At 42.7% G+C, this 27,923-nt stretch overlaps 1 protein-coding gene across 4 annotated transcripts in view; it reads right to left on the bottom strand.

Moving 5' to 3' along the window:
• PPFIA3 (PTPRF interacting protein alpha 3) overlaps window positions 1-27,923 on the bottom strand; it is a 417,083-nt gene that overhangs the window by 43,036 nt on the left and 346,124 nt on the right. For 3 of the 4 annotated variants that reach the window (XM_082273791.1, XM_082273792.1, XM_082273793.1), the window contains exons 19-22: window positions 12,671-12,752; window positions 7,915-8,115; window positions 2,342-2,404; window positions 1,775-1,801 (exon numbers count right to left, since the gene is read on the bottom strand). In XM_082273791.1, coding sequence (XP_082129917.1) covers window positions 1,775-1,801; window positions 2,342-2,404; window positions 7,915-8,115; window positions 12,671-12,752 — 373 coding nt within the window. The remainder of the gene's footprint in view (window positions 1-1,774; window positions 1,802-2,341; window positions 2,405-7,914; window positions 8,116-12,670; window positions 12,753-27,923) is intronic. The other variant, XM_082273794.1, reaches the window with a different exon arrangement.

The raw sequence follows: 27,923 nt of genomic DNA, 5'->3' as shown, positions 1-27,923 counted from the left end.
CTTGGCATTGCATGCCACTGCCAAGCCTGTTGTCTACCAGTACCCCCAGGTCCTTTTCCATCCTAGACTCACGCAGAGGTTCCCCCCTAATGAGTAGCTTGCTTTCTGGTTTAACTGCTAGAATAACTGCCCTCACACTAACGATCACGGCGATACCTCACAAGTGTGGTTTGAACATCGTTTACATATGCTGGCGCGACTTACGTAAAATTTCAGCGCGGAGGGATGGGGCGCTTTTCTTATTTATTTTTTATTTTAGCACTGTCGCTTTCATTTTTTACATTTTTTTTTTTATCACTTTTATTCCTATTACAAGGAATGCAAATATATCACCTGCAATAGAAAAAAGCATGACAGGTCCACAAAAGACCCCAGATCTCTAATTTACCTTTAAAATCAAAAGAAAAATAAAATTGACATTTTGACTTTAAAAAAGAAAAAATCATTTGTTTATGCCCAGGAACTGTAAGTGACGTCAGAGGTCGCTTAGGTCCTCCAAAAGGCAAAGAGCCGAGTGAGGTCCATCTTGCCCTCACTCAGCTTCTTGCCCAGCAAACTGCCACATTGGATGGGCACACCCGGAAACACCCGGAAACGACCAAGAAGCGTCAGGAGGAGGGGCACCTTTCCCGCCACCCCTAAAAGTGCACCCACAGGACGAGTTTTATCCGACACGGAATCGCTCTTAGTAAAACATGATACTAAAGTTATGGCAGCTAGCTGTTGCCATACCACCGGTATTAAACGTCAAAATATTGACATATTTTTACTATGGGCCGGTTTTTATTTCGCACTACAAAATAAAAAAAAGAACAAAAATTCCCCAAAACATTTGTTTTTTAAGGTTTGCTTCTGATAGCTAACAAAGTATCAGTTGTGTAAGTTAAAAAAGAGCTGATGGCTACCACTTTGCTACATAGTTTGTTAGAATGACGTCAGGTCCCAGCAGTACACATAGGGGAAAGGGGAAGGACTCTTATATGTAACACTCACATCCTAGGCTCTTAGCCAATTACAATTTAAAGGCAAAAGCATATTAAAACCCAAAGAATATGTTTCCCCAACATTTCATATTCCTGATGTGTGTATGTTCAATCATCTACTTGTGTTAAAAAGTATCTTTATATTGCTTCCTTTGTGTGAAAGATCTGGTGATCCTGCCAGCCCCCCTGCTCTCTATGCAAATACAACAGTAGGTGATGCTGTGTGACACTGCTAAGTGCTTACAGCTGTCATCCATTTAATCAGGAGCAGGTATAACAAATGGGCAGTGAATTGATATATATTTTCTTCCTGAGGCGCAATTATCTCTTTTTAGAAACACATATGGTGGGTTCAAAATTATTTTCTAATATATATTTTCACTTTCCTTATTCAACAAGGGTGAATGGAGAATGATTTCACATGTGTTGCCCTTCCTATGATTTTTTCCTAGTTTATTATGATCCTACTGTTTGTACAGTGCTATTGCTATGACTGTAATGCATATTATTGAGCAATGTGGGTGGCATATTGTGTGTATCTTCTGCATTATATTTTATTTATTGTGTATGCCTGTAGCCCTTTGGATACACTGGAGGTCACAAGTAAGCCCACAAAATATAGCATGTTTTTTAAGAAAACTACATATAACAGTATGCAAATACAACAGTAGGTGGTGCTGTGTGACACTGCCAAGAGCTTTCAGCTATCATCCGTTCAATCTGAGCAGTTATAATAACAATTTGATGCAAATAATTATTTTCTTTTGGAGATAACCTTACAACAAACCTACCTGTTCCCAGCTGATTTCCTTAGTCTCCTGACAGTGGTTAGGTTGTTAAAAAGAACAAATCAGAAAGTCAAGTAGTGAGCAAGCAGCAATAAGAGCAGACATATAGGCAAACAGACATTAACCTACACATACATTAGAAGCGTTTAAAGCACATGCAGGGAGTGGGAAGAAAGAATAGATGCAGAGTATGAACCTTCAAGAGAGTTTTAACTATGATTCTGTTGAATTTTCATTTAAGTTCAGAGGTACAAATGAGGCTTCCTATGCAGGGTCACTGAGACCTGTCTCCATATAACAAATGTGTGATAATCCAGGAGCATCACAGGATACACCTATTGCATTTTTTCACCAACAGAAAAAGATAAGGTTCTCAATGCCCAAGGCAAGCCCAGAGCATTGTATTATATCTACTAGTTTACCTTAAAATATTTTGGATACCCCAAAAATTCAAAGGCCATAGGGGAGAAGTATGGTTTGCTTTATCCAACAACCATCGCTAACAAACAAAAATGGGTATTGAAAATGAAATAATGATGATGAACAGAGTAAAAAAGGTTGACAACTTACAGGTTTGGTTGTTGCTGTTAACGTTTCCATCTCTTCGTGAGTCATCCAGACATTGCCTGTTGACTAGATGGAAAATAGGAAAGAGGAGATTAGTGCACAGATCAAATAAAACACATGCCTAACTGGTTTTCTAGCCTGTAGGTGACATATCTGTGGTGGTCATGTCCTTACAATACCCTTACAATATACTACAACTAAAAATTTGAGGCAGCTATTTAGGGAAGGTCATGGTAAATTCTCACAACTGAAAACTTTAATCCAAACCCAAGACAATGGGCGATGCATCTTGAAAATGGATTCTGCCAATTATTGAAAACTGAAAATAAAAAATAGAATTTGTCAAAAAAAAAAAAAAGGAAGTGGGGCTTGTCACTGCCATAGGGAACAGGAAGCAATGGGAAAAGTAATTTTGAAAAATACAATTCAACATATAGAAGGCATTCTACTTTATGTGTCTTCAACAGCAACATAAATAAAAAAAAACACCAATCATTCGAATGAAATGCTTGGGAAATGCCTTTCAGTTGTATGCAGTGTTTGGGAACAGTAAGATTCTCATGGACAGCATCAGTGACACCATATCCTAACTAGTGATCGACCGATATCAGATTTTCATTGCCGATACCGATATTTTGGCCATTGAATATCGGTATCGGCCGATATTTTTGTACATTTAAAACATTTTTATTTTTACACTTGACAGGTACTGTTGTGGAGGGATCTGGGGGTCTAAAATACGCCAAACCCCTCCTCTGCACTTAAAAGCATTCAAAACAACCAAGTTTAGCTGTATTGAATGCTGCCATTTTTTTTTCATCTGGTGCCGAGTACCCGGAAGTGATGTCATGACACCACTTTCCGGGTTTTTACATGGTGACCCAATCAGAGCCGAATGTGGCCGTGCAGGTAGAATGCCCGGGTCTCCCGGTGGGACGGGAGACCCGGGTGAGCTGCGGAAGGTGGCGGAGGGGGGGGACATCCTCTCCCGCTCCTTGTAATGACAGCCGAGTGGGCTTCTCAGCCGCATCGGTTGTCATTACAAGATAGCCGACCGCTGGCTATGGAGCTGGTACCGGGGTGATGCCTCTAGCTGCAGACATTACTCCGGTACAGCACTTTCCCGAAATATCGGCAATATCGGTAACCTCAGGGGCCGATTCCGATATATTGGGGAAAGTGCATATCGGCCCTTGATATATCGGCTTTGCCGATAATCGGTCAATCCCTAATCCTAACATTAAAAAATTAGCACGTGAAATAGATTATTTTTTTAGGGTTACATTGGTACTTGGTTATAATACAGTAGCAGCACTCAATTCATTTTTTCAGTAGTTATTGCTTGTATCTAGCAGCACTAGGCCATAATCGAATGGCAGAAGCAGCAAACACAAGTTTAAAAGGTATTGAAAGGTTTACACTTTCAAAAGGAAAAATAAACCAAACAAAGCTAAAGCCCTCAGTTTATTCCAATTGCCAAACAGCAGCATAAGAGGTTCATTATAAAGATTACGATATTCTTTTTCTGCAGTACCACACTGTATTGTCTAAAATGGTATAAAGAAAACTGCGCTAAATATCAAAAGAGTAATCAAAGCAGCAACTTAAATGTGACAAGCATCCCGGAGATTATATAAGTAAAAAAGCTGCGCTAAAGTGATAAAGACCATAAATGATTTAAAGGTCCATAAACGTCCTATTGTCTAAAATGTTTAAAAATGTCAATACAGTGCACAAAAACACTTTAAAGCCTCAACCTCAAATTTCATAGATGAGGCAGTTTTTATTAGTGATGAGCCGAACACCCCCCGGTTCGGTTCACACCAGAACACCGCGAACAGGGGAAAAGTTTGTTAGAACATGCAAACTCCATTGAAGTCTATGGGACTCGAACATGAAAAATCCAAAGTCCTCATTTTAAAGGCTTAAATTCAAGTTATTGCCCAAAAAAAGTGTATGTGAACCCGGGTACTGCCCTTGGGGCCATGTACCAATGCAAACATTTTTTTTAACAACAATCGTTTTTGCAGGAGCAGTGATTTTAATGATGCTTAAAGTGAAACAATAAAAATGAAAAATCCCTTTAAATATTGTGCCTGGGGGGTCCCCTAATGTGCCTGTAAAGGGGCACATTTGTGCGATGTATGTAGCCTGCTGCAGCAATACTGGTATTTCTAAAGGAAAAAATGTCATTTAAACTTGCTCGCGGCTGTAATGTATTGTCGGCTCCCTGCAATACAGATAAAAAAAAACATGCCAAAAAACGGCATGGGGTCCCCCCCTCAGTCCATACCAGGCCCTTTTGGTCTGGTACAGATTTTAACTGAAAAAAAAAAAAAACGGCGGGGGGTCCCCCCCAAAAACCATACCAGACCCTTATCAGAGCAAGCAGCCTGGCTGGAAAGGATAAGGGGGGGGGGGGGGAAGCGAGCAGCCCCCTCTTCCTAAACCATACCAGGCCACTTGCCCTCAACATGGGGAGGGTGCTTTGGGGTGCCCCCCAAAGCACCTTGTCCCCATGTTGATGTGGACAAGGGTCTCTTTCCGACAGCCCTGGGCTGTGGTTATGGGGGTCTGCGGGTGGGGGGCTTATCGGAATCTGGAAGCCCCCTTTAACAAGGGGGCCCCATATCCCGCCCCCCCATGTGAATGGATATCAGGTGAATAGTACCCCTACCCATTCACCAAAAAAGTGTACAAAAAATAAAACATAAAGACAAAAGCAAGTTTTTGACAAGTCCTTTATTAAAAAAAATAAAAAAATAGTGTCCTCCGATGTAAATCCATCGTTAATCACGTCGCCCGCACCCGAAAAATAGAAAAAAAAAAAAAGAAGCTCCTGCTTCTCAAGACGCCTCCCGCGTAATGAGCTGTTTGAGTTTCACAGCTTTTTTATAGGAATCTGACATCATGAGCGCCCCATAATGCACTGCTCAGGTGCAGTGAATAAATTACTGACGTCGTCAGAAAGGGCGGTGCCACCGGGTGGTGTCCCTGCCCCTTTCCTAAAAATCAGCTGTCACAGCTCCAGCAGCTCATTACGCCAGAGGCGTCTGCAGAGACGGGAGCGTTTTTATTTATTTATTTATTTTTTCTATTTTTCAGTTTATGAAGCACTGTAAATGCTAGTTTAGATTTGTGGATGACATGTTTGTAGTCTGGGGTGGCGGCATTGGGACCCTATCGTTGTTTAATGACTATCTTATTTACCTGATACCAGATCTAAAGTTTAATATGAATATGACTTGTAGCCGGAAAAATATTTAATTTCTGGATACAATGTTATCAATGGAAGATGGACGGATCATTAGTGATCTGTACATTAAGCCGACAGATGGGAATCAGTTGTCACACTATCACAGCTTTCACCCAACCGGTGTCTTTAGATCAATACCTAGGAGTCAACTAATAATTGAAGGAGATGGGTGAGAAATTGACACAAAGGGGGTATCCTTTAGAAGTAATTAATAAAGGACAAAACAAATGATGATATCTAGAGATATATGTAGTACCCAGAAAAGGATCCCATTTGTGTCAGTTTCACCTATTTTCGGCTAATATACAAAAAATATTTATGAAACACTGGCCTATATTGAGAGAAAATTATCCCAACATTCCTGAATTCCGTGCACCACCACTACCTTCATACAGAAAAGGTAGAACCCTACCTAATAGGTTAGTTAAGACTGACCAGTATGTTGAACCCAGCCCTAGTGTGACATTTTTAGGAACAAGAAATACAGGTTCATACCCATGTTTGAGTTGCATTCAATGCACCTCAATGATCAAAGGAAATTATTTTTCACATCCACATAGGGGATAGGATATAAAAAATGAATAATCATTATACATGCCAATCGTCATATGTTGTGTATATTGTCAAGTGCCCATGTGGCTTTTATTATGTTGGGGAAACAACCCCGAAGGTTAAAGATCGTATTACTCGCCATAAATACTCAATTTGGGACAAATTAGTACAACTGCCATTAGCAAGACATTTTTTGGAGAAAGGACATTTGGTGTCCCAACTGAAGTTTATGGTTATAGATAGTATACAAAGAAATAGGAGAGGGGGGAACCGAGAATTACAGCAGACAAAGCGTGAAGTCCAGTGGATTCATTTTTTAGAAACTTTGCAACCAAAAGGTTTAAATTCTGAGCTTGATTTATATCTATTCTTATGAATACTCCTTTGTGATCGAAAGAATGTAAGTCAACGTTTCTTGTATTTGCAACAGTGATAACAGTAATGAATATATGACTAGCGTTTGGGCTTTGGTAACTAATGGGTATATATTGTGGCTGCTATCATGATAAATGTCTTCTTTTTTTTACCAATAGGATGAAATAAACTGGATATTACTAATTGTATTGGGGGAAGGATTTAACACTTGTAACCTTATCTCAGTCTTCCTAATGACTGATTGGAGACACCTATTTGACTCAATTAATGATTGACGACTTGGTGGATTCCTGATTGATGGTGAGAATATATAAGTCTTTGTATGTGTTAGATGCTTTCGATGTGTTTCTGTCTGAGGAAGGGCGTCATCCTACTAGCACGAAATTATTATGATGAAATACACTGCAATTGTACTAGTATGTATTTTTTGGATGTTTTTCCAATAAAAGAAAATTCTTAAGTGCAGCAATCCCTGTGGACGTTATTCTACATACATACATACATACATACATACATACATACATCTAAAAACACTCAACGGTCTATACAGGATTTTAGGGACAGGAAAATTTAGTTCAAGCTAAAACTATTTTAGGTTAAGCATTTGGGCAGAGAAGAGTTAAAACTGTTATCAGATATTATTGCTGCTTAAAGTGTTAGTAAACCCACAGCAGTAAAATCAGTTTGTGTATGCAGTAAAGCATGCTTATTATACTCATTGTGTAACCTAAGAGGTTAATCCTCTAAATTGTGTAAAAAGGCTGTTTAATCCTGTCTCCTCTGATCCTCCCCTTCTTTTACTGTCCCCAATCCATCTGCTGTTAGTACAGAGCCTTGGTGGCTTGGAGGTACTCTGCACATGCTTTTATTGGGAGGGAGAGAGGGTGCATGTGATCAGCAGAGGGGAAATCAGCACTGTCCAGACATAAAGTCAGGGATCATGCAGCCTCATAGTCAGAGTCAGAGCAGAATTAAAACTTCTCCTACAAGCTTTAACCAGTGCTCGGCCAAACACTGACAGAAGTCACAAGACTGCTATATACTGCTGATGAGAAAAGGTATTTAGCATTTTATATTTACTAAAATAATTGCATTTCCATATTCTGTGTAATGTGGGAGAGCAGATATAGTGAATGCAGAATCCTAGGTTTAGTAACACTTTAATTCCCCATTGAAGAAATTTCCATTCATATCTTGTCCCAGTGCCACCCTGTGTGATAGGGTTTCACTGGAACATGGGATGAGGGCAAAATCTCTCTAACTAGAACACAAACAGCATCATAAATCCACCCAGACAGTCAATTCCATGAAAAAAGGTTTTAGCTTGAGTTTTACTTCCACTACTCTTTATTCTAAGGTAACTGCATATACTAACCATATCATGAGGTCTTACCGTGCGTGACGTGGCTGGAGCAGAGGGACTTGTAAGAGAAACCATTTCCTGGATGGCAAGGCGCAGTTTCAGTCGGTGGAGAGGGTTGCTTATACCAATCTCACGCTGAATTTCTGTATCAGACAAGTTGGCCATGATAGCGCCACTTTTCACATTAGCACGGCAAGCAGCAACATACCAGGCTGGCATACCTACCCAGAGCTGAGAACAGGGATGAAGCATCAGGTCAGTGATTTCATAAAATAATCAAGTCTGACTATATACTGGAGTACAGTTTTGTAAGGCTCCATATACAACAGAGCAAAGACAAGTAAAGCACACAGTTACTATAGTCTTTAAACCAAATAAGTTATCAAAATTATACCTTTTGGTGACTAACTAAAAACAATAAAAAGCATAGGCTTTTAAAGTTCTAAAACTCCTTCTTTAGGTATTATGCAGTGTTAATTTCGGCAGCAAATTTCAATTTAGTTTTAGTTAAGTGCCGGTTCACACTAGGTCGCTCCGACTTAGTGGGCGACCTGTGAAGTCGTGTGCAGCGTGACTTCGGCGCGACTTGCACGGACTTCATAAAATGAATGTCAATGCAAGTCGCCTCCAGGTCGCCCCGAAGTAGTACAGGAACCTTTTTCTAAGTCGGAGCGATTTGTGTCGCTCCTATTAAAACCGGTCCTGTACTACTCAATGACCGCGACGGTGCACGACTTGCCAGGCTGACCAAGTCGCCTGACAAGTCGTATTAGTGTGAACCGGCACTTATACAACCCAAGTGTTGTATAGTTGTTGAAAAAACAACCATACAACACTTGGGTTATTTTTAAGTATTTTGTTACTTTGTTTCAAACTATATATATGCATGTTTATTTGTTTATTGAATCACATGCCCATTTTTGGATAGCACACTGTAATATTTTTCACATGGTTGTCACTATTAAGGACTAGTAAGTGCAGCAACCTACCTTTCTAATCAGCGCATCTTTATCTACCTTTTCAATAGGATTAATATGTTGGCAGCATTTAAACAAACCACAGCAGCAGCAGAACCATCCAGCTTTAGTGAGGAAGACTCCCCCATGATAGAAAGTGACTGTGAGACTGAGCCCAAAATTTTTCATTCTTCCCATTTTTTTTCATTCTTTTACATGATGACAGTCAATTATCAAATGGATGAGATGATTGATCTTGAGGCGGTCTGCTCTACTGGTGTATCATTGTTATTTTTCCACCTAATTTGTATCTTGTGTAAAGCTATTCCCATAAGAGGTTGGCCTGGACACCAGATGTGTTCTCGTCTGGTGCATACCTTGTGGTCCACATGATGCAGCAGAAGGAGGCGAGTGTTAAGAGAATCTTTGATAAAGCAAGATCAATAGTGAACGTCTTCAAGTCTTCCATTGCAACACTGAAGATATTGGAGCGGTATGGCCTTACTCTTTTAAATGACTGCCCCACACGTTGGTTAAGTTGTACTACTAGAACATTCAAAATGATCGCAAGACTCCTCAAACTGAAAGAGTCGGCCTGCCGAATCGCAAACAACATGGGATGGGACAGCTTGCTCCCTAGTTAAATGGAAAAAGCCAACATTATTGCATGACTTATGCCCCGTACACACGTGCAGATCGTCGGCCGAACGATCGGCCATCTTTTGTCCCCGGGCTGTCGTGTCTGTTGAAAAGTGCAAAAGACTGCACAAGAATTTTGTCAGCCGACTACAGCCGACTGCAGAAGTGATGTCATGTGATGGTTAACTTTCCCTGTGTTTTTTCTTCTCTGAGCATGCCCAGTCTTGCAAATCTGCTGTCTGTCGGCCGAAATCTGTACTGACTGGCGAACAATCGGCCGTTCTGGTGTCAAAGATACAAAAATTTTAATGCTTGCACGACAGATTCTGTTCGGCCGAAAGTGCGCTGTCGGCTGTCGGAAGCATCATACTAACAAGCCGAAAATCGGCCGATTGGTCGTCGGCCGAATCTTTTCGGCCGACAATCTGCCCGTGTGTACGGGCCTTTACTGCTGCCTTTTGCAGAGGGCAACATACTAAAATCGTCCAGAGTGACACCATGTCCATGTCCCTGCCCTCTTTGATCTACTCAGCCACCTTGAGGACTTTAAACAGAACACTAGCTACCAAGACCTTGCCACAATTGCACAGAGAATGAAAGCGAATGTGAACCAGTGTTTTTGCTTCATTCATTCTTAGATCCAAGTAACCGATGAAATGTTCTTGCAAGATACAGCAGCTGCTTGTTTTGTCAAACCTACTGTCTGTGAAAACCCTTGTTTATGTGGCTGGTTTGAATTGGCCCATCATTGGAGGATTTCTGTATCTGTGGGGTTGAAATTGTGGGGTTATAGGGAAAAAAATCAAGTTAATCTGATATTACTGTCTCTCTCACCCCACACAGTCCACTCAAAGTTGTCTCTCTATAATATACTACATGTATGGCCCTTCCCAGGGCTGGCCTTAGGCATTAAGGCACCCTGTGCGGTGCGAACATGATTAACAGTTCCCCACCCAGTCACTACATCCCTCTATATATATATATATATATATATCTTGGGGAGATACTTTGATTCGGAGGAAAGCAGCAACTGAGAGATATTATCATTAAGATTCAGTGACCAAGTGCACAACATGGACAGACAAACAAACGGATATACCTTCCGAATATCAAAAGGTATGCAATCTGACTGTAACAAAGTTTGTTAAAAAAAATCCCTGCAATGTCCATAGATAAGGACTGTTCTCAACAAAAGTGAAGCTTAGTGTGCTGTGCTTACCTTTGTATGAATTTCAGGTTGAGTTATCCACCAATGACGCTTCATGTTTGTTATGTTTTTACCAGTGAGTGTCGCTCCACATGGTTTGCAAAGGGTCTTGCTGTCAAATGTAAAATACACCCATAGATCTTCACTTCTTTTTCTACCAGTCCCAGTTTTGTATAGTTTGTGCAGCAGTTGGGATGCATACATAGGAGTGACTCACTCTGAGTCCTACTTGCCTCTGTGAGGTCTGCAATGCACAGTGCTCTGGATGGTCTGAGGACAGTGAGAAGGACTGTAATGCACAGTGCTCTGGACAGTCTGAGGACAGTGAGGAGGACTGTAATGCTGCACAGTGCTCTGGACAGTGGTTGTAATGCTGCACAGTGCTCTGGACAGTGGTTTGATCTGAAGAAGCCTGTAATGCTGCACAGTCCTCTGAAGGTGGTCTGAGGAGGTCTGTAATGCTGCACAGTGCTCTGGACAGTGGCTGTAATGCTACACAGTGCTCTGGACAGTGGTCTGAGGAGGCCTTTAATGCTGCACAGACCTCTAACGGTGGTCTGAGGAGGCCTGTAATGCTGCCCAGTGCTATAGACAGTGGTCCCAAGAGGACTGTAATGCTGCCCAGTGCTCTGGACAGTGGCTGTAATGCTACACAGTGCTCTGGACAGTGGGCTGAGAGTCCTTTAAAGCACAGTGCTACGGATGGTGGCTGTAATGCTACACAGTGCTTTGGACAGTGGTCTGAGAGGTCTGTAATGCTGCACAGTGCTCTGGACTGTGGTCTGGGAGGCCTGAAATGCTGCACAGTGCTCTGGATGGTGGCTCTAATGCTACACAGTGCTCTGGTCAGTGGTCTGAGGAGGCCTGCAATGCTGAACAGTACTCTGGACGGTGGTCTGAGGAGGCCTGTAATGCTGTAAAGTGCTCTGGATGGTGGTCTGAGAGGCCTGTAATGCACAGTGCTCTGAATGGTGGCTGTAATGCTACACAGTGCTCTGGAGAGTGGTCGGAGGAGGCCTGTAATGCTGCACAGTGCTCTGGACGGTGGCTGTAATGCTACACAGTTTTCTGGATGTTGGTCTGAGTAGGCCTGTAATGCTGCAATGTGCTCTGGATGGTGGTCTGAGGAGGCCTGTAATGCTGCACAGTGCTCTGGATGGTGGTCTGAGGAGGCCTGTAATCCTGCACAGTGCTCTGGGCAGTGATTGGAGGAGGCCTGTAATGTTGCACAGTGCTGTGGATGGTGGTCTGACGGGAGGCCTGTAATGCACAGTGCTCTGGGATGGTGGTCTGACTCTGAGAGGCCTATAATGCTGCACAGTGCTGGATGGTGGTCTCTGGTCTGATGGATGGCCTGTAATGCACAATGCCCTGAATGCCGGTAACCAGAGGAGGCCTGCAATGCACACACAGTGCTCTGGATGGATGGTGGCCTCAGGCCTGTAATTGTAATGTACACAACTCTTGTCGGGAGGCCTGTAATGCACAGTGCTGCTCTGGACTGTCATCTGAGAACTGTAATGCTGGCTGCCCAGCCTGCTGCTAAGTGAAGCACACTACGGATTCGAGTAGCTTGCTTGCTTGCTGGAAGCAGAAGCAGGCAGGGCTCTGTGGAAACCGGACGTTTACGAGGGTAAATGTCCCAGCCTCAAAAATTTCGTTTCATTCATTAATGAAAATGGAATTGATTTTCTTTATAGTTTTTGTCAGTAGACAAAAATGTGGTGTACTTTTAATTTAGTGTTTGTCACTGTAATAAAGGCCACTGATAAAGTTTTTTTTACGAAAATGTTTTCGTTGACAAAATTAACACTGGTTTTATGACAGATGAAATAGAGAAAAATTACAGAAACACAGAGTATAATACTGTCTGCGTCAGTTCTCTACCTCTATATACTGATGGCTAAAACAGTGCTCATATTGTTACTTGGTCTTTGAAGCAAAGGAGCGAAGAAGATATTATTAAATGCAATTGAAACATTACCTCCAGCCAAGAAACAACAGTAGGTCCATCCCAAGCAGCAAACGGAAGGCCCTGTCGACAGGCTTCTTCCAAGAGTTCATGTCTGCAACAGAAACAGCAAGAGCTAAGTTTTCATACTTTAACTAAACATCAGTAAATTATTGCACGCTTCCCAAACTTTTTCTGACAGAAGGGATTGTCAACCTTAAAGAACAGATCATTTTTTTGTATTTTTAGGATACATTAGTTTCATTAAAATCAACACAATCTCCTGTTTTGGATAGACAGGGCTTTTGTTCACAAGCACATTGCAGTATTTTCTTTTAGCTCTGCATTTCTTTCTTTATCCTAATTTAAAGTAAATTTAAAGCAGTTGAGGCATCCTATGAAATTTAATCCTGAAAGTAAATGGCTAGTTTTCTTATTATTGGAACATGAAAAGTCCTAGGGTGGTCCTCTAGTGTACTATTAAGTATGCTTGTTCTGGGTGATTGGGGATTTTACAGTACATTCAAGAGAAGTGTGTGAAGGGTATGACAATAGGCAATATTTGAAGCGGAGAAGTATGGGGGGTATGACAGCAGGTAGTATATTTAGGAAAGGAGTGTGAAGGATATGATGGCAGGCAGTGGGTGCAGAAGAGGGTGTCTGTCAGGTTTCTCTGACATTTGAAATCCGCAGAGTTCCACCCTAAAATGAAGTTTGCATCGTCCACTAGCTTAAAAACACCTAAAAAAGTAAAAATTGGATAATTAACATTTTTTTTTGTTTCACTTATCTTGTTTTTAATGAAAATATACTTACCTTCCTTCCTCTTCCTCGCTCTCCGGACACGGCCTCCAACGTCACTTCCTACTTGCATTGACTCCTGGGAGATGAGTGTCATCAATCCAAGGAGTCAATGCACCTGCACCGGTGTCCCTCGTCACTTCTGGTGCAGGCACATCATTCCCTGCTGAACAGCTTCAGGGCATGCACAGAAGCTGTTCAGGGATGCCGCGCCTGCCCCGGAAGTGACCAGCAGGGCATTTTGGGACTCCGAGGTCACCGAAGAGGACACAAAGAGGGACGATCCGGCTTCAGTTGCCCACACCTGAGATGGCAGCGCTGGACAAGACATTTTCAAGGTAAGTATTTCTTCTTACAGGTAAGTGAAACTGGGGACAGTTCAGAGGCTATCGTTGCTTAAATGCACTACCCTGACTGTCCCGGGGGTATTTTTAGCTAAAAAAATTTGTTTGCCCGGAACTCCGCTTTAAACTCTGTGTGTTATTTACTCTTGACTAGTGAAGTACTCTTGATTAGTGACAGTGAACCTAACCAGGTTAGGCCAATCTGATTTGAAATAATAGCCACAACAGATCTAAGAGCTTTAGTAAGCTTTCCTCTTAGAAAATCAAAACAATTACAAAAGAAACTTCAAAACCACAACCTTACATCCCCTGAACCCCTTCCTATCTCAGTATTACCAACTATTCCCAAAATGTTTAAATATAGATTTTAGGTATGTGTTTAGTAGAAATTGGCCAGCTTCAGGACAGTGCACAAGCACCTGAATGGGAGCACACAAGGAGCACAGCCTGGTGTTAACTGGCCCTTAAGGAGGAAAAAGCTGTGCGATAAAAAGTCAAGAATTCCTGTAAGGTCAGAACACTGTGTTACTTCTACATTTTGGGTGTCCGTTCACACCTGTGCATTGCGTGCTATTGTGTATTTTGTGTGTTGCCTAAAGGAGCCCATTCATTTTCAAAAATGCAGTATGTCACACTTTTCTTAAAGCAATATACTGCACAGTGCACATTCCTATCGGTGCACTGTGCTGTGTTACAAAACCTGTGTGCTGCAGTGCGTTGCATTAATGTATTAGGGTGTTATTCAAAATGTTAATTTGTGGTAAACATGTGGCAAATGCACAGGTGTGAACTGGCAGAAAGCCTTAACCCTTTCGCTGCCAGGCCCTGTGCTCCACTTTTGAACTTAGCTGGCCAGGCCATTTTTGCAATTTTTCCATTGTTTTTTTCTTCTTTCCTTACAGCTTTCAGAGTTTGTTAAAGTCCATCAAAACCATATATTTTCTAAAAGCACATGACCAGTAGAATGCAACTAAGGTACTACTGATTTTTAGGGCACAATGATATTTGCGCAAATGTTTATCAAAACAATATTTTCATAAAAACACACTAAAATCATTATTAGCAGGTAAAAAACACAGCACATTTTACAAAATTCTTACTAAATATAAAAGCTAACCTGTATTGAGCTTATAAATAGCCACTATTTGTAAATTTTAGATCGTGCTTTTTTGCGAAATGGTGAAAATCAAACATATGCAAAAATTTAAATATCAAAATTTCTCTAAAAATCTAGAGGTTTCCATTTTTCCGTTACAGCTTTCAGAGTTTGTTAGAACCCCCAAACCAAATATTTTCTGAAACCACATGGCCTGTAGAATAAAAGGAAGGTGCTCCTGATTTTAACGCCCTGCGCCAATTTGCGCAAATATTTATCAAAACAATATATTTGCTAAAAATTTACCCACACAGGGATGCACAGGTGTTCCGTGCATTCCCATACAGGCACTCACATTTATGTAAATTGGGATGCAATTGCTGTACAGGCATGGCTGCTGTTCCCAATCTGACATCCATGTGGGTGTCGGTGCATGAGCCTGAATGCAGACAGTGTGAGCTCAGGGACATGCACACAGACCTACATGTATGTCAAATTGCGAGCAACGGCTCTGTTCGTGCAGTTGCTACATCCCAAATGACATCAGTGAGACTTCCTGCACAGAACACCTGTGCATCCCTGTAAAGGTACGTTGCATATGACCTGTGTGAACAAGGCCCCAGGCCCCTTTGACAACAAGGAGATTAATCCGATCTGCCTGTGTTTTTCAGGTGGATCCAATCGGACCACCTATTGTTCTCTATGGAGAGGCTGATGTAAATGGATATGTGCCCGCTTACTCCCGCCTGCATCAGATCCAATACGGTCCGCTAAAAACAGACGGATGGGGATCCCCTTCTAGCAGATTGGATTGGATGGTATCAGATGCAAAGGACAGGTGGTCCGTTTCCATCTGACTGCCCCATAGAGGACAGTGGTCTGTGTCCGTGTCCGCTGTGCATCAGCAGGCAGATCCCCCACTGAGCAGGCGGATCTGCTTGAGAGTCCGCTCCATGTGAAAGGGGTCTTACTATGTTCTTTTTTTTTTTTTTACAATTATATTTTTAAATATTTTTGGGGGGATTTTTTTTGGGGGGGTCTTTAGTGGGATATCAGAGGTCTAAACAGGCCCCCATATCGCTTTTTTTTTTGAGACAGAGAAAGGGACTGAAGAAAGCTCCTTTGTCTGCAGCACTTCACCTGAATGAATAAGGAGTTTGTATAGAGACTCCTTATTCATTCATAAACTGGCACATAGTAAACACTCGGTTTACTATGCTCAGCTTTTAGTGGACACAAGAGCGATATGTAGTGATTGCTGCGTATGTCCACTGTACTACAGGGAGGGGGCTGGTAAACACATGTTTACCAAGCCCAAGCTTCACCCGCCCCGCTCCGGAGCTGCAGGGGGCTGGAGGGAAAATAGGGATGCCGCCGGTGCAGGCATTGGTCAGAGGTGCGGGCCTGTATGGGGGGGGGGGTAACAAAGTGAGGGGGGGACATACTGTGATCCCCTCTAAGCCCCTGCAGCACCTGAAGCCAGTGGGAGAGGCAGAGGAGGGATGCCGGCTTCTAAGGGTAGCTGTAGGAAATCCAGTTTGCGCAGGGGGGTCGGATCGGGTGTGGGGGGAGGAAATCGGTGCTGGGGGTGAAGGGGATAGGAAAGGAGAATGGGGGAGCACTTTTAGAAGAACGGGAGTGGCAGGAGGTGGAGAGGCTGGGGACAGGGAAGCGGCATAGGGGGGGGGGGGGGTGGTCACATTTACATAGTTACATAGTTACATAGTTAGTGAGGTTGAAAAAAGACACAAGTCCATCCAGTTCAACCCATGATGCGTGTGTGTTTGCTTTTAACCGTACATTGTGTACCCCTGTATGTTGTGTACATCTAATAGTTTTTTGAAACTATCTATGCTCCCCGCTGATACGACTGCTTGTGGAAGAGAATTCCACATCCTTACCGCTCTTACAGTGAAGAACCCCTTACGCACTTTAAGGTTAAACCGCCTTTCCTCAAGTTTTAGTGAGTGGCCACGTGTCTTATTGTATTCCCTTTCTCTGAATAGTTTGTTCCTTATGCTAGGGTCGCCAGTACAGTATTTGTACATTGATATCATATCCCCCCTCAATCGTCTCTTCTCCAGAGAGAATAGGTTCAGTGCTTGTAGTCTTTCCTCATAGCCGATGTCCTCCATTCCCCTAATTATTTTTGTTGCCCTCCTCTGGACTTTCTCCAGTTCCAGCACATCCTTCCTGCGGACCGGTGCCCAGAACTGGACAGCATACTCCAGATGTGGCCGGACCAGAGTCTTGTAGAGCGGGAGAATAATCTCTTTATTTCTGGAGTGAATCCCCCTTTTTATACATCCCAGTATTCTGTTGGCTTTGCTTGCGGCGGCTTGGCATTGCATGCCACTGCCAAGCCTGTTGTCTACCAGTACCCCCAAGTCCTTTTCCATCCTAGACTCACCCAGAGGTTCACCCCCTAGTGAATAGCTTGCTTTCTGGTTTCTGGCACCCAAGTGCATTACTTTACATTTTTCTACATTAAACCTCATCTGCCATGTGGTTGCCCACCCCGTTATTTTGTTCAGGTCTGCTTGCAAGATTTCCACATCCTGCATAGAAGATATTGGCATGCCTAATTTAGTATCATCTGCAAATACTGAGATTGTACTAGATATCCCCTCCTCTAGATCATTTATGAATAAATTAAACAGGATTGGTCCCAGGACAGAACCCTGGGGGACCCCACTTTCCACACCCGCCCAATCCGAGTACTCCCCATTAATCACCACCCTCTGGACTCTCCCCTGGAGCCAGGTCTCTATCCAGGTACTCACCTTATGATCCATACCTACCTTCCTTAGTTTGTACAGTAAGCGTTTGTGAGGAACGGTGTCAAAGGCCTTTGCGAAGTCCAGATACACCACATCCACAGGCTTACCTTTATCTAGGTGGCAGCTCACTTCATCGTAGAAGGTTAACAGATTGGTTTGGCACGAACGATTTTTCATGAATCCATGCTGATTTCTACTTATAATACCATTTTCATTACTAAAGTCTTGTATGTGGTCCCTTATCATCCCCTCCAAAATTTTGCAGACTACTGATGTTAGGCTGACCGGCCTATAGTTACCCGGGATATATCTCGGCCCCTTTTTAAATATTGGTACCACGTTGGCTTTTTTCCAATCAGCTGGCACCATACCCGTCTGTAAACTATCCTTAAAGATCAAGAATAATGGTCTGGCAATCACCTGGCTGAGCTCATTAAGAACCCTCGGGTGCAAGCCATCCGGTCCCGGGGATTTATTTATGTTAAGTTTCTCTAGTTTAGCTCTAAGTCTATCCTCTGTTAGCCATGGCGGCACTTCCTGAGGTGTATTATTTAGTTCGGCCTTACAAGCGGGTTTCGTGTAGCCCCCCGATTCCTTTGTGAAGACTGAAGAAAAGAAATTATTTAACACTTCCGCCTTTTCTCTGTCCTCAGTGGCCATTTTTCCTTTATCATCTTTTATGGGGCCAATGTGCTCTGGCCTGGCTTTCTTACTGTTTATATACTTAAAGAACTTCTTGGGGTTCTTTTTGCTCTCCTCCGCTATATGTCTCTCGTGTTCTATTTTAGCCGCCCTGATTTCATCTTTACATTTCTTATTACACTCTTTGTAGTGCTTAAATGCTGCCAATGACCCCTCAGTCTTGTATTTTTTGAAGGCCTTTTCTTTAGCTCTAATATACATTTTAATGTTGGAGTTTAGCCACCCAGGGTTTAGTTTTGCTCTTTTAAATTTATTTCCCTGTGGAATGCACTGGCCCACTCCCTTGTTAAGTATGCTCTTGAAGCACTCCCATTTTTCCTCCGTGTTCTTTGTTCCCAGGGTTCTATCCCATTTGATATTTTCTAGCAGCGAGCGCAGTTTAGGGAAATTGGCTCTTGTGAAATTCAGCGTCCTTATATTACCCTTGTGTTTCCTATTACTGTAATTAATACTGAAACCAATTGACCTATGGTCACTGTTCCCTAAGTTGTCCCGTATTTCTATATCCGTGATCAGGTCTGTATTGTTGGTAATCAGTAGGTCAAGTACCGCATTGCTTCTTGTCGGTGCATTCACCATCTGACCCATGAAATTGTCCTGCAAAACATTTAGGAACTGCCGAGCCTTGGCTGAGTGTGCGGTTCCTTCTGCCCAGTCTATATCTGGATAATTAAAGTCCCCCATTATAATGACATTTCCCATCCTTGCTGCCAATCCTATCTGTAACATGAGGTCCGCCTCACCCTCCTCCCTCTGGTTGGGGGGCCTATAGCATACGCCCAATATTACCTTCCCCGCCGTGCCTTCCCTTTGAAGCTCTACCCATAGGGATTCTGCCTCGTCCATAGCTCCATTATTAATATCATCCCTCATATTTACCTGTATACTGTTCTTAATATACAAACATACCCCTCCCCCTTTTTTACTTTCTCTATCTCTGCGATAAAGGGAATACCCCTGAATGGACGCCATCCAGTCATGAGAGCTGTCAAACCAAGTCTCAGTTATCCCCACAAAATCTAAGTCCTCCTCAAATATCAGCAGCTCCAGCTCTCCCATCTTGTTGGCCAGGCTTCTGGCATTGGTATACAAACCTCGTAATTTTGATCGGTTATATTTATCCTCTTTTGATGTTTTTAGGCTGCTCTCTTGATTTTTCCCCGTACCCACCCTGGGTATAGGAGCTCCGCACACCCTATCGCTAAGGTTTGAGGTTAATAACTCTGATCAGCTGATTGTAATCCACTCATCAGAGTTATAGAATTGTTCAGCAGAGTCTGCTGAGCAATACTATTATAAGTTTATGGTCATTAGAGTGACCATTAGCTTATAGCAAAGGGAGAAATAAGGTCCATATGGCATACAGACCTGGCCAGCTGCAAGCAATGCTGTAGGTCTGTACAGACCTGGCAGTGAAAGGGTTAAAAAACCATATGCTTAGTAGACTGAATCCTTAGAAAACACTTAATTCTATGCAACAAAAAAAAAACATTGCTGCTAATCTTGCACTGGTGTGCAGATCACATGCAATGTCTGTGCGATGCAAATTCCGCCATATAGATTGTATGGCTGCATTCGCACAAAAATGGTGTAGGACCGCTTTTTTTTTTTGACCCGCACTGGATTTAGATTGCATGGGTGTTCACACCTATATGATCCCATTCCTGCACCATTTGGCATTTCATTTTATTTGCCCCAGATATATATTTTTTAAATTTTACATGCTTGCAGACTACCTATTATGTATCGGTAACTCTTGTAGGCGTTCATTACTTCTTAGAAAAATCACAGAATTCTCATCCCCCCCCCCCCCCCCAACAAGGCTTTCATCTTTGTTTCTTCCCAGAGAGCCAATGTTTGTTCAGACATTATAACGAATCAGTATACAGTATTTCCTGGGCTGGCAGACTATTAGAGATTATTGACAATTATGTCAATCCTGGTGCCTGTCTTTGGTTATTGGCTGAATGTACAGCTTGGGGGAGATTTACTAAATCTGGTGCACTCAGAATCCGGTGCAGCTGTGAATAGTAATCAATCAGCTTCTAACTTCAGCTTGTTCAGTTGAGTTTTGACAATAAAATCTGAAAGCAGATTGATTACTATGCAAAGCTGCACCAGAATCTGTGTGCACCAATTTTAGTAAATATCCCTCATTGTTACAGAACGACTGTAAGAAGAGGTTTGCTGTTCAGAGTTGTGTTTCTGTTCAATCCCGCCGGGACTTGGCGAATGCGCATGCGCGAACGCGCGCACGCAAACACGCAACGTGACATATGCTGGCGCCAAATGGGCTATTTAAACCCAGCCCTTGCTCAGCTCCAGTGCTGCTTTGTCTTCAGCCTTGTTGACCTGAACCTGCTAACCTGTTTACCAGTACCAGACCCGGCTTGTCCTGACTATCCTCTACTCTCCGCCTGCACCCGACCTCGGGTTGTCCCTTGACCTCCGCTCCAGTCTGCTCCTTCTGGCTCCTGTATGACCATTTGGCTTCTGACCCGGCTTGTCTCACTACGCTCCTGCCACCAGCACTAGTTCCCTGCATACCTGCTCTGGACCTACCCATCATCAGCCTGCTTCCAGCTACATCAGGCACTCATGCTACTCTATACTCGGTGCCTCCTGTCTGCACTATGAGGCGTCCCGAGTCAGAGGCGTAAGAGAGGCCTTCCTCACCGTTCAGGCTCACCTCCAGGTACGTGATAGCGACTCTTTACCTCCTCTTCTAGAGTCCCTTGCTGGCAATGTCCATTCCTCCTTTACTGCGGGTGACCCCTCAGCAAGCCAAGGCAGGTGCGCTCCCAAGCTGGCCTGTGTGCGTCCATAGACACACATAGCACGGGAAACCCCCACCCCTAGTGCAGGACTGGTATAGTGGCAGTGAGCCACTCTCTTGTTTTCCATTGTACCAGAGTTAAGGACTATTTTGTGTTCATATGCTGAAGAAAGCTTTTTTGTTTTCTAGATTGTTTGCAAGTTCAATAAAGGCTGTCACTTTTACAAACAGCTGGCAAGGATCCTGAGTTCCCAAATCTCTGCACATTTAAATGCATGTAATAATGTATCAATGGTGCCATTCACAACATTGTGTGTTTACCTGCTTTAAGTGAATTTCAGTTTAGTTGCATTTAGAAAAAAAAATGAAGTTCTGTGCATCAAGGATGCTATTAGACCCTTTAAACGTAGGAAAACATATGTAAACATGACTAAATGTGTGTAAACACACCTAAATGAGGCAAAACCTGCTTTATAACAGGAATATCTAAACAAAGAAAAAAAGTGATCTGGGAGGCATAAACTTTTTATTATACTTCCCAGGTGACTTGCCCTGGGTTTAAAAAAGGTAGTGTGAATGAGGACTAAGAATAGGCACAAAATATGAAAATTAACCTAAAGCGCCATCTGCTGGCATGAAATAGGTAAAGATGAAATATTCATAAGCCGTATTCACCCATCTCAATAAAACATTTTTTAAATGCATATGTGGTCCTCAGCATAATAAACAATCTATATACAGACCATATGTATTTCCTTACAAAAAAAACTACAGATTTCCAGGCATCTATACAGGAAGGTCGTAATAATCAGCGAGTCATGTAAACTGTTTAGCAATTCACACATCCTTAACTGCAGGTATGAACCTCACGTAAGATATTTCAGTATTTATCTGCTAAGAGGGAACGCAGTGACTCATTGATGCAATTTACACCTGTTCAGAGTACATGAATTTCTCCCTGAATGTGTCTGTTCCACAAATAGATCTCAGACCTAGTTAAAAATCATATGACAAAAACTGCTACTGAAACAGATGGTGCTCAGGGTAAGAAAGTACTAAGAAGATTCTTGGAGAGGAATTTACTAGTAATAATAGACAGAAGATCACATTTCTCCAGCAGGACAGGACACTAGCTTGTAAAGCAAATGCAACGGAAAGCTCCACCTACTGATTAAAGAGGAAGAACATCTTTTGCCAGCTCTACCAGATCAAGACCCTAGTGAAAAATGTCTTCAGTTAGACAGCTACTAGTAGTTTCAGACCAGATATTTCAAATGCTGGTAGTTTATCCAGCCAGCAATGGAGCACAGTGTATCCGTGATCAGCTAAAAATCAGGCATTTTATTGGGCCAGCCCTTCAATAGATGGTTGCAGTTGCATGCCTGCTTGCACTTTATAAGGGCTCTTTCACACAGGCGGACCGTTCAGATCCGCCTGTCCTTTTTTTTGGCGGATCTGAACGGTCCCCCCATGCATTCCTATGGGGCATGGGATGGCAGCGGAGACATGTCCGCTGACATCCGATCCGATCTGTCCAATCTGGACGGATGGAAACCCTATTTCCCATCTGTCCAGCGGATCGGATGGGATCGGATAAGAATGGACCGACGGTCCGTTCCCATCCGGTTTCCCCCATAGAGATGCATGGGGAACTGATAGCTGTGTCTCCACACACAGTGCAGAGACACAGCTGTCATCCGCCTGCTCAGTGGGGGATCGGCGGATCGATCCCCCGCTGAGAAAAACGGAATCCGTCCGACGGACGGAGTGTGTGAAAGGGGCCTAAAGCCTCGTACACACGCAACAAATTTCCGCCGACCGGTCGTTCATCTTTTGTCCAGAGTGGTGTCTGTTGGTTGGAATGTGCTCTAGACCGCACACGAATTTTGTCGTCCGACAGAATTATACTTCAGAAGTGATGTCATGTGTTGGATTCCTTTCTTTGTGTTCTTTCATCTCTGAGCATGCCCAGTCTTGCTCATAAGATTTTTCCCTGTCGAAATCTGTACTGACTGCACAAAAATCGGACATGTTTTGACGGTGGACAAAAATTTTATAGCCTGCACACCAGAATTTTTTCGGCCGAAAAGTCGGAGTCGGTTGTCGAGAGCATCATACTAACAAGCCGAAAATCGGCAGGTCGGACGAAAATTCCCGGCCGAATTGTACGAGGCTTAAGGCTCTGTACTGGGCAACAGGGCAGATCCCTAAGGGTGTATCAGACAGGCAATTAGTAGCAGCAATTCCTTGCAACTGCAGTTCACTAATGCCAGCTATTAACAGCAATTTGCATCTAAAAAAGGAAAAAAAAAAAAGGATCACTATGAAAATATACATGCATATGTATGTACGGCCTGGTCCTAAATTTTTGTAGCCATGGTGCAAAGGCTGCCACCTATTCTATGTTGCTCCCTAACAATGATGGGAGGAGGTAGATGAAGTGGCTATTTTTCAACTAGGGCCTTTCACCACTGCAGTTCAAGCAATGCTTACCTGCATCCTCCAACCACCATTTTGTTGGAGAGCCTCACTACAAGGTCCCTATATCTTTCTTCTGGTTAGGCAGAACTCTTTCAGAAAGTGGGAGGCTATTAGTTTATTCAGCCCACAACCTCCTTCATACACAGGCTATCTTGCATGAAGAAATGAAGGAGATGCTCAGCAAGCAACCTACAAGTCTCAGTGTTGGACATTTGGGGCGAACAGGAAACTGAAGGCAGAACCAAAGTAGATTTTACAAATGCTGCAGCTGCCAGAGATGGGGCACACTTTATTAGAAGCAACTTGTTTTACTGTGCAAATGTACAAAAAAATTGTATTTTGTTCTACTGTAAAATCCTTTTCTCTGATGTTCATTGATGGACACAGCTTCAGAATTGTCTTAACCATTGGGTTATGGTGCCTACAGGAATAGGACACTAGGCAGAAAAAAGCTTTACCACGCCTCTGGGGCAGTCCCAGGGGAAATACTCCCTCACTCTGCTCTAGGCATTCAGTTTTGTTGCAAGCAGTCTCAGAAGAAAAATAACCCAACTCAATAGAGGGGTGGGTGCTGTGTGCGTCAATGAACATCAGAGAAAAGAATATTCTGGTAAGACAAAAATCCAATTTTCTCGTTTGTTTATTGACAGACATAGCTCCAGAATCTTCTTAACCATTGGGACATCCCAAAGCAGTGTTAAACAAGAGGGGTGGGAAAACACAGCAAAATTCCCAAAAGGCTAAACCTAGCCAACCAGTTAACATGGAGCTCAACCAGGAACAACTGGAGCTACCCTGAAAACAATACACCCTCAAAGAGTACCAGGTCCTCCCAAACAGCCGCCAGCAAAACCTTGCGGTCAAAAGCAGCATCCGCAGATGCCAGTACATCCACTTTATAAAATTTTATGAAAGTGTGCACAGACCACCAGGTGGTCGCCTTGCAAACCTGTATCACTGATGCCTGACGGTGGAACGCCCAAGAGGCACTAAGCGCCGGCGTAGAAAGTACCTTAACAGGGAACAGAGGAACCTGACCCTTGATGGAATAGGCCAGCACCACCGTCTGTCTTGTCCATCTGGTAATGGTTGGGGCAGACGCAACCAACCCTTTGCGAGGTCCATTTGTAAGGACAAACAGTAAGGCTGATTTTCTAAACGACTTAGTTACTGCAAGGTACACCCTGAGTGCTCGACCCACATCCAGAGAGTGCAAGGTAATCTCCCTAGGATGTTTAAACACAGGGAAGGCAACACAATGTCTTCATTAAAAGAAAATGGGTGTACTGCGCTCTTAGAAAATATCAGAATTATATTTCCACGGATAGGTCAAGTAGGTATAACCACCGTGTAAGAATGATCTCAAACAAAATTGTATGTTTAGCTCTGACTTATCTTCTATTGTGTCCAAATCGCATATGTTGTGAATCAGAGCATATGTGACTATTTAAACAAGGTTTTAATAAACTGCCACACAACGGAGAAAAGAAGTATTAGAGACCTCACAGGTTCCACTTGATGGGCAGGGGGACAGATAAGGGTGTAGTCAATAAAAATATAGTTCATTATCTGGAAGTCCATATATCAAGTCCATGACTTTATGAAATCCTAAAACACACACTCCGTAGGCTGCCCTGGTGACAAGTAGAAGATGCTTGGAGCCAACTGAAAGGAGAACACAGGCGCCAATCTAAGTGCAGTATCTTGAGATTTATTAAATGGACCAAATAAAAGGTACTCACAAAGGAAAATGTATAAAAGGTATCATAGTGAATGTAAATGATCGCTCCGGTGTCTTGATCAGGATGGCTTGAGCGGTCTCGATGGACAGGCTGTGACCGGTGGATATCGGAAATTCCTGGTCGCGGGGACACACTGCTGCCGTCCCGCCGTCACTTCCGGGATTCGTAAATGCGTAATGGCGCCGGTGGCGCGTTCGCAGAGCATGCGCTCCTTCCTCAGGTCGATGATGCGCCATTTTGGATTTGGTATTAAATAGGGTGGAAGTCCGGACCAGCTAGGTCCTAAAGTCTGCCACATCTGCCAACCCGGCAACTGAATATGGAGACTGCTAAAACATGTTGGTATAATACAAATCATATGAATAAGTAAGTGACTGAGCGTATTGCTGACAATATATGTTAAGGGCTAATTCAAGCAATGGTTGAAAAATAACAAAAAATAAAAATAAAAATAATTATAAACCGAAAATATGCCTAATGAAAAATGATATGAAAATAATATAAAAAGTAATATGATATACGAATAATATAAATGTATAAAATAAAAAAATATTTAAAATACACAAAAGGTGGTGTGGAAAAAAAATGTGTATGGGTTCTTTCACACGGCCGCTCCGTGTGAAAGGTCCGCTGCGGGACTTTTTTTTTTTTTTTTTCCACGGAGCGGATGACATTTCTGTCATCCGCTCCGTGTGCCCGCATATCATCCCATCCGTTTGCGGATGATATGCGGACATAATGTAAGTATATGGCACTGCGGATGTCAGCGGATGACACTGCTGACATCCGATTTTCCTTCCTTTCCGTTTTTTACACGGAAGAAAAAATGGGGTTCTGTTCCATTCGTAAAAACGGAACAGAACTGAAAGGAGGAAAATCGGGTGTCAGCGGATGGTATTCCGCTGACACCCGCAGTGCCATTCACTGCAAACGGATGGGATGATTTGCGGACACACGGAGCGGCCGTGTGAAAGGACCCTATGAAATAAATAGGTATAAAATAAATATATACATATAATAATGTAGATCCATATGTATATATAAAAATGACAGCCAGATTTATGCTTATGTTGAGAATCAATGGATGGAATAAATCTGTAAAAAATATCTAAGGATATATTAAAATATATAAAAAACACTAAAAAGGTAATCATATATAAATATTCAGAGTATGAATCGATATTAAAAAAGTAAATTGATTGGTTTTGATTTCCTCGTTTAGACCACCCGGCACTAAAGTATCTAGACTGTAAATCCAGTATGCCTCCCTTTGGCATAACCGTTTGAAACGTTCTGCTGGCGTAAAAGTGGCTGGTATGGACCAAGGGATGATTTGTCATGATGTTGCAAGAAATGGCGTGGAACGCTATGTTTGTCACCGCCTGCTTCTACAAATCGGCGTTGCTCACCAAATCTCTTCCTTAGGGTGCGGATTGTCCTTCCTACGTAAAATAGGCCGCAAGGTCACGTTAGACAATAAATAACATAATCTGTGCAACAATTGTGAAATTTACTGATAGGATATGTTTTGCCTTTGACTTTAAAACTTTTTTGTCCATGGGTCACATGCTTACAAGTCAAGCACAATTTTTTTACGACATTGAAACATGCCTATAAGTTGGATCAGACATGGCCTTTCCTTTAAGAGATTTGGGTGGATCCTTAAGTTTGCTAGGAGCCACCATACTTTTAATATTTCTAGCTTTTCTGTAGGTAACCTTTGGTTTAGGTGGTAAGTTGTCCCTAAGATGAGGGTCCTCCAAAAGAATCGGCCAGTGTTTTGCCAGGACTTGTTCCATTTTTTAAAATTTTGTGTGAAATTGTGTCACAAATCTCTCTGTTGTGTGAGCTCTGTATCCAGTGTATCCCTCTTGTTACGTACATGACCGGTTGAATACATATACTGGGCAAGATTTAAAAGAGGTTCAGGAAAAGCCTTTTCAGCAATTTTTTTCTTCAACAAAACGCACTGTTCCGCATAGTCTCCATCATTAGTACAGTTCCTTCGGAGTCTGCAGAACTGGCTCTTAGGGATATTTTAAATCCACCTAGGGTGGTGGCAGCTCTTAAAATGTAAGAATGAATTGCTCACTGTGGGCTTGGTGTAATTCTTAGCCTCTATTTTGCCTTCATTGTGGTATAGAAGGAGATCAAGAAAGGCCAATTTGGCAGGATGGTGTACTGAAGTAAATGATAAACTGTAGCTATTGGCATTGCAGTGGCTGACAAAATCTGAGAGTAAAGATTCAGGGCCATCCCAGACAACAATAATATCATCTATATATCTTCCATAGAAGATAATATGGGAGATATACGGATTGTTGTTCCAGACATAATTATCCTCCCACATGCCCATAGTCAGATTGGCATAGCTGGGGGCAAAATTTGCCCCCATAGCTGTGCCATTGACTTGCAAGTAGGATTCTCTATCAAATAGGAAATAGTTGTGGGTAAGGCAAAAGCTGGTTGCCTCCACAATAAACTGGGCTTGTGATGGATTGATGGTGGGGTGATCCAAATTTGCTGAAAAGGCTTTTCCTGAACCTCTTTTAAATCTTGCCCAG

The sequence above is a fragment of the Pelophylax lessonae genome (genome assembly GCF_965119305.1).
Source record: "Pelophylax lessonae genome assembly, chromosome: 12".
NCBI classification, from domain to species: Eukaryota; Metazoa; Chordata; class Amphibia; order Anura; family Ranidae; genus Pelophylax; species Pelophylax lessonae.
This window is presented reverse-complemented; position numbering and strand designations above follow the sequence as displayed.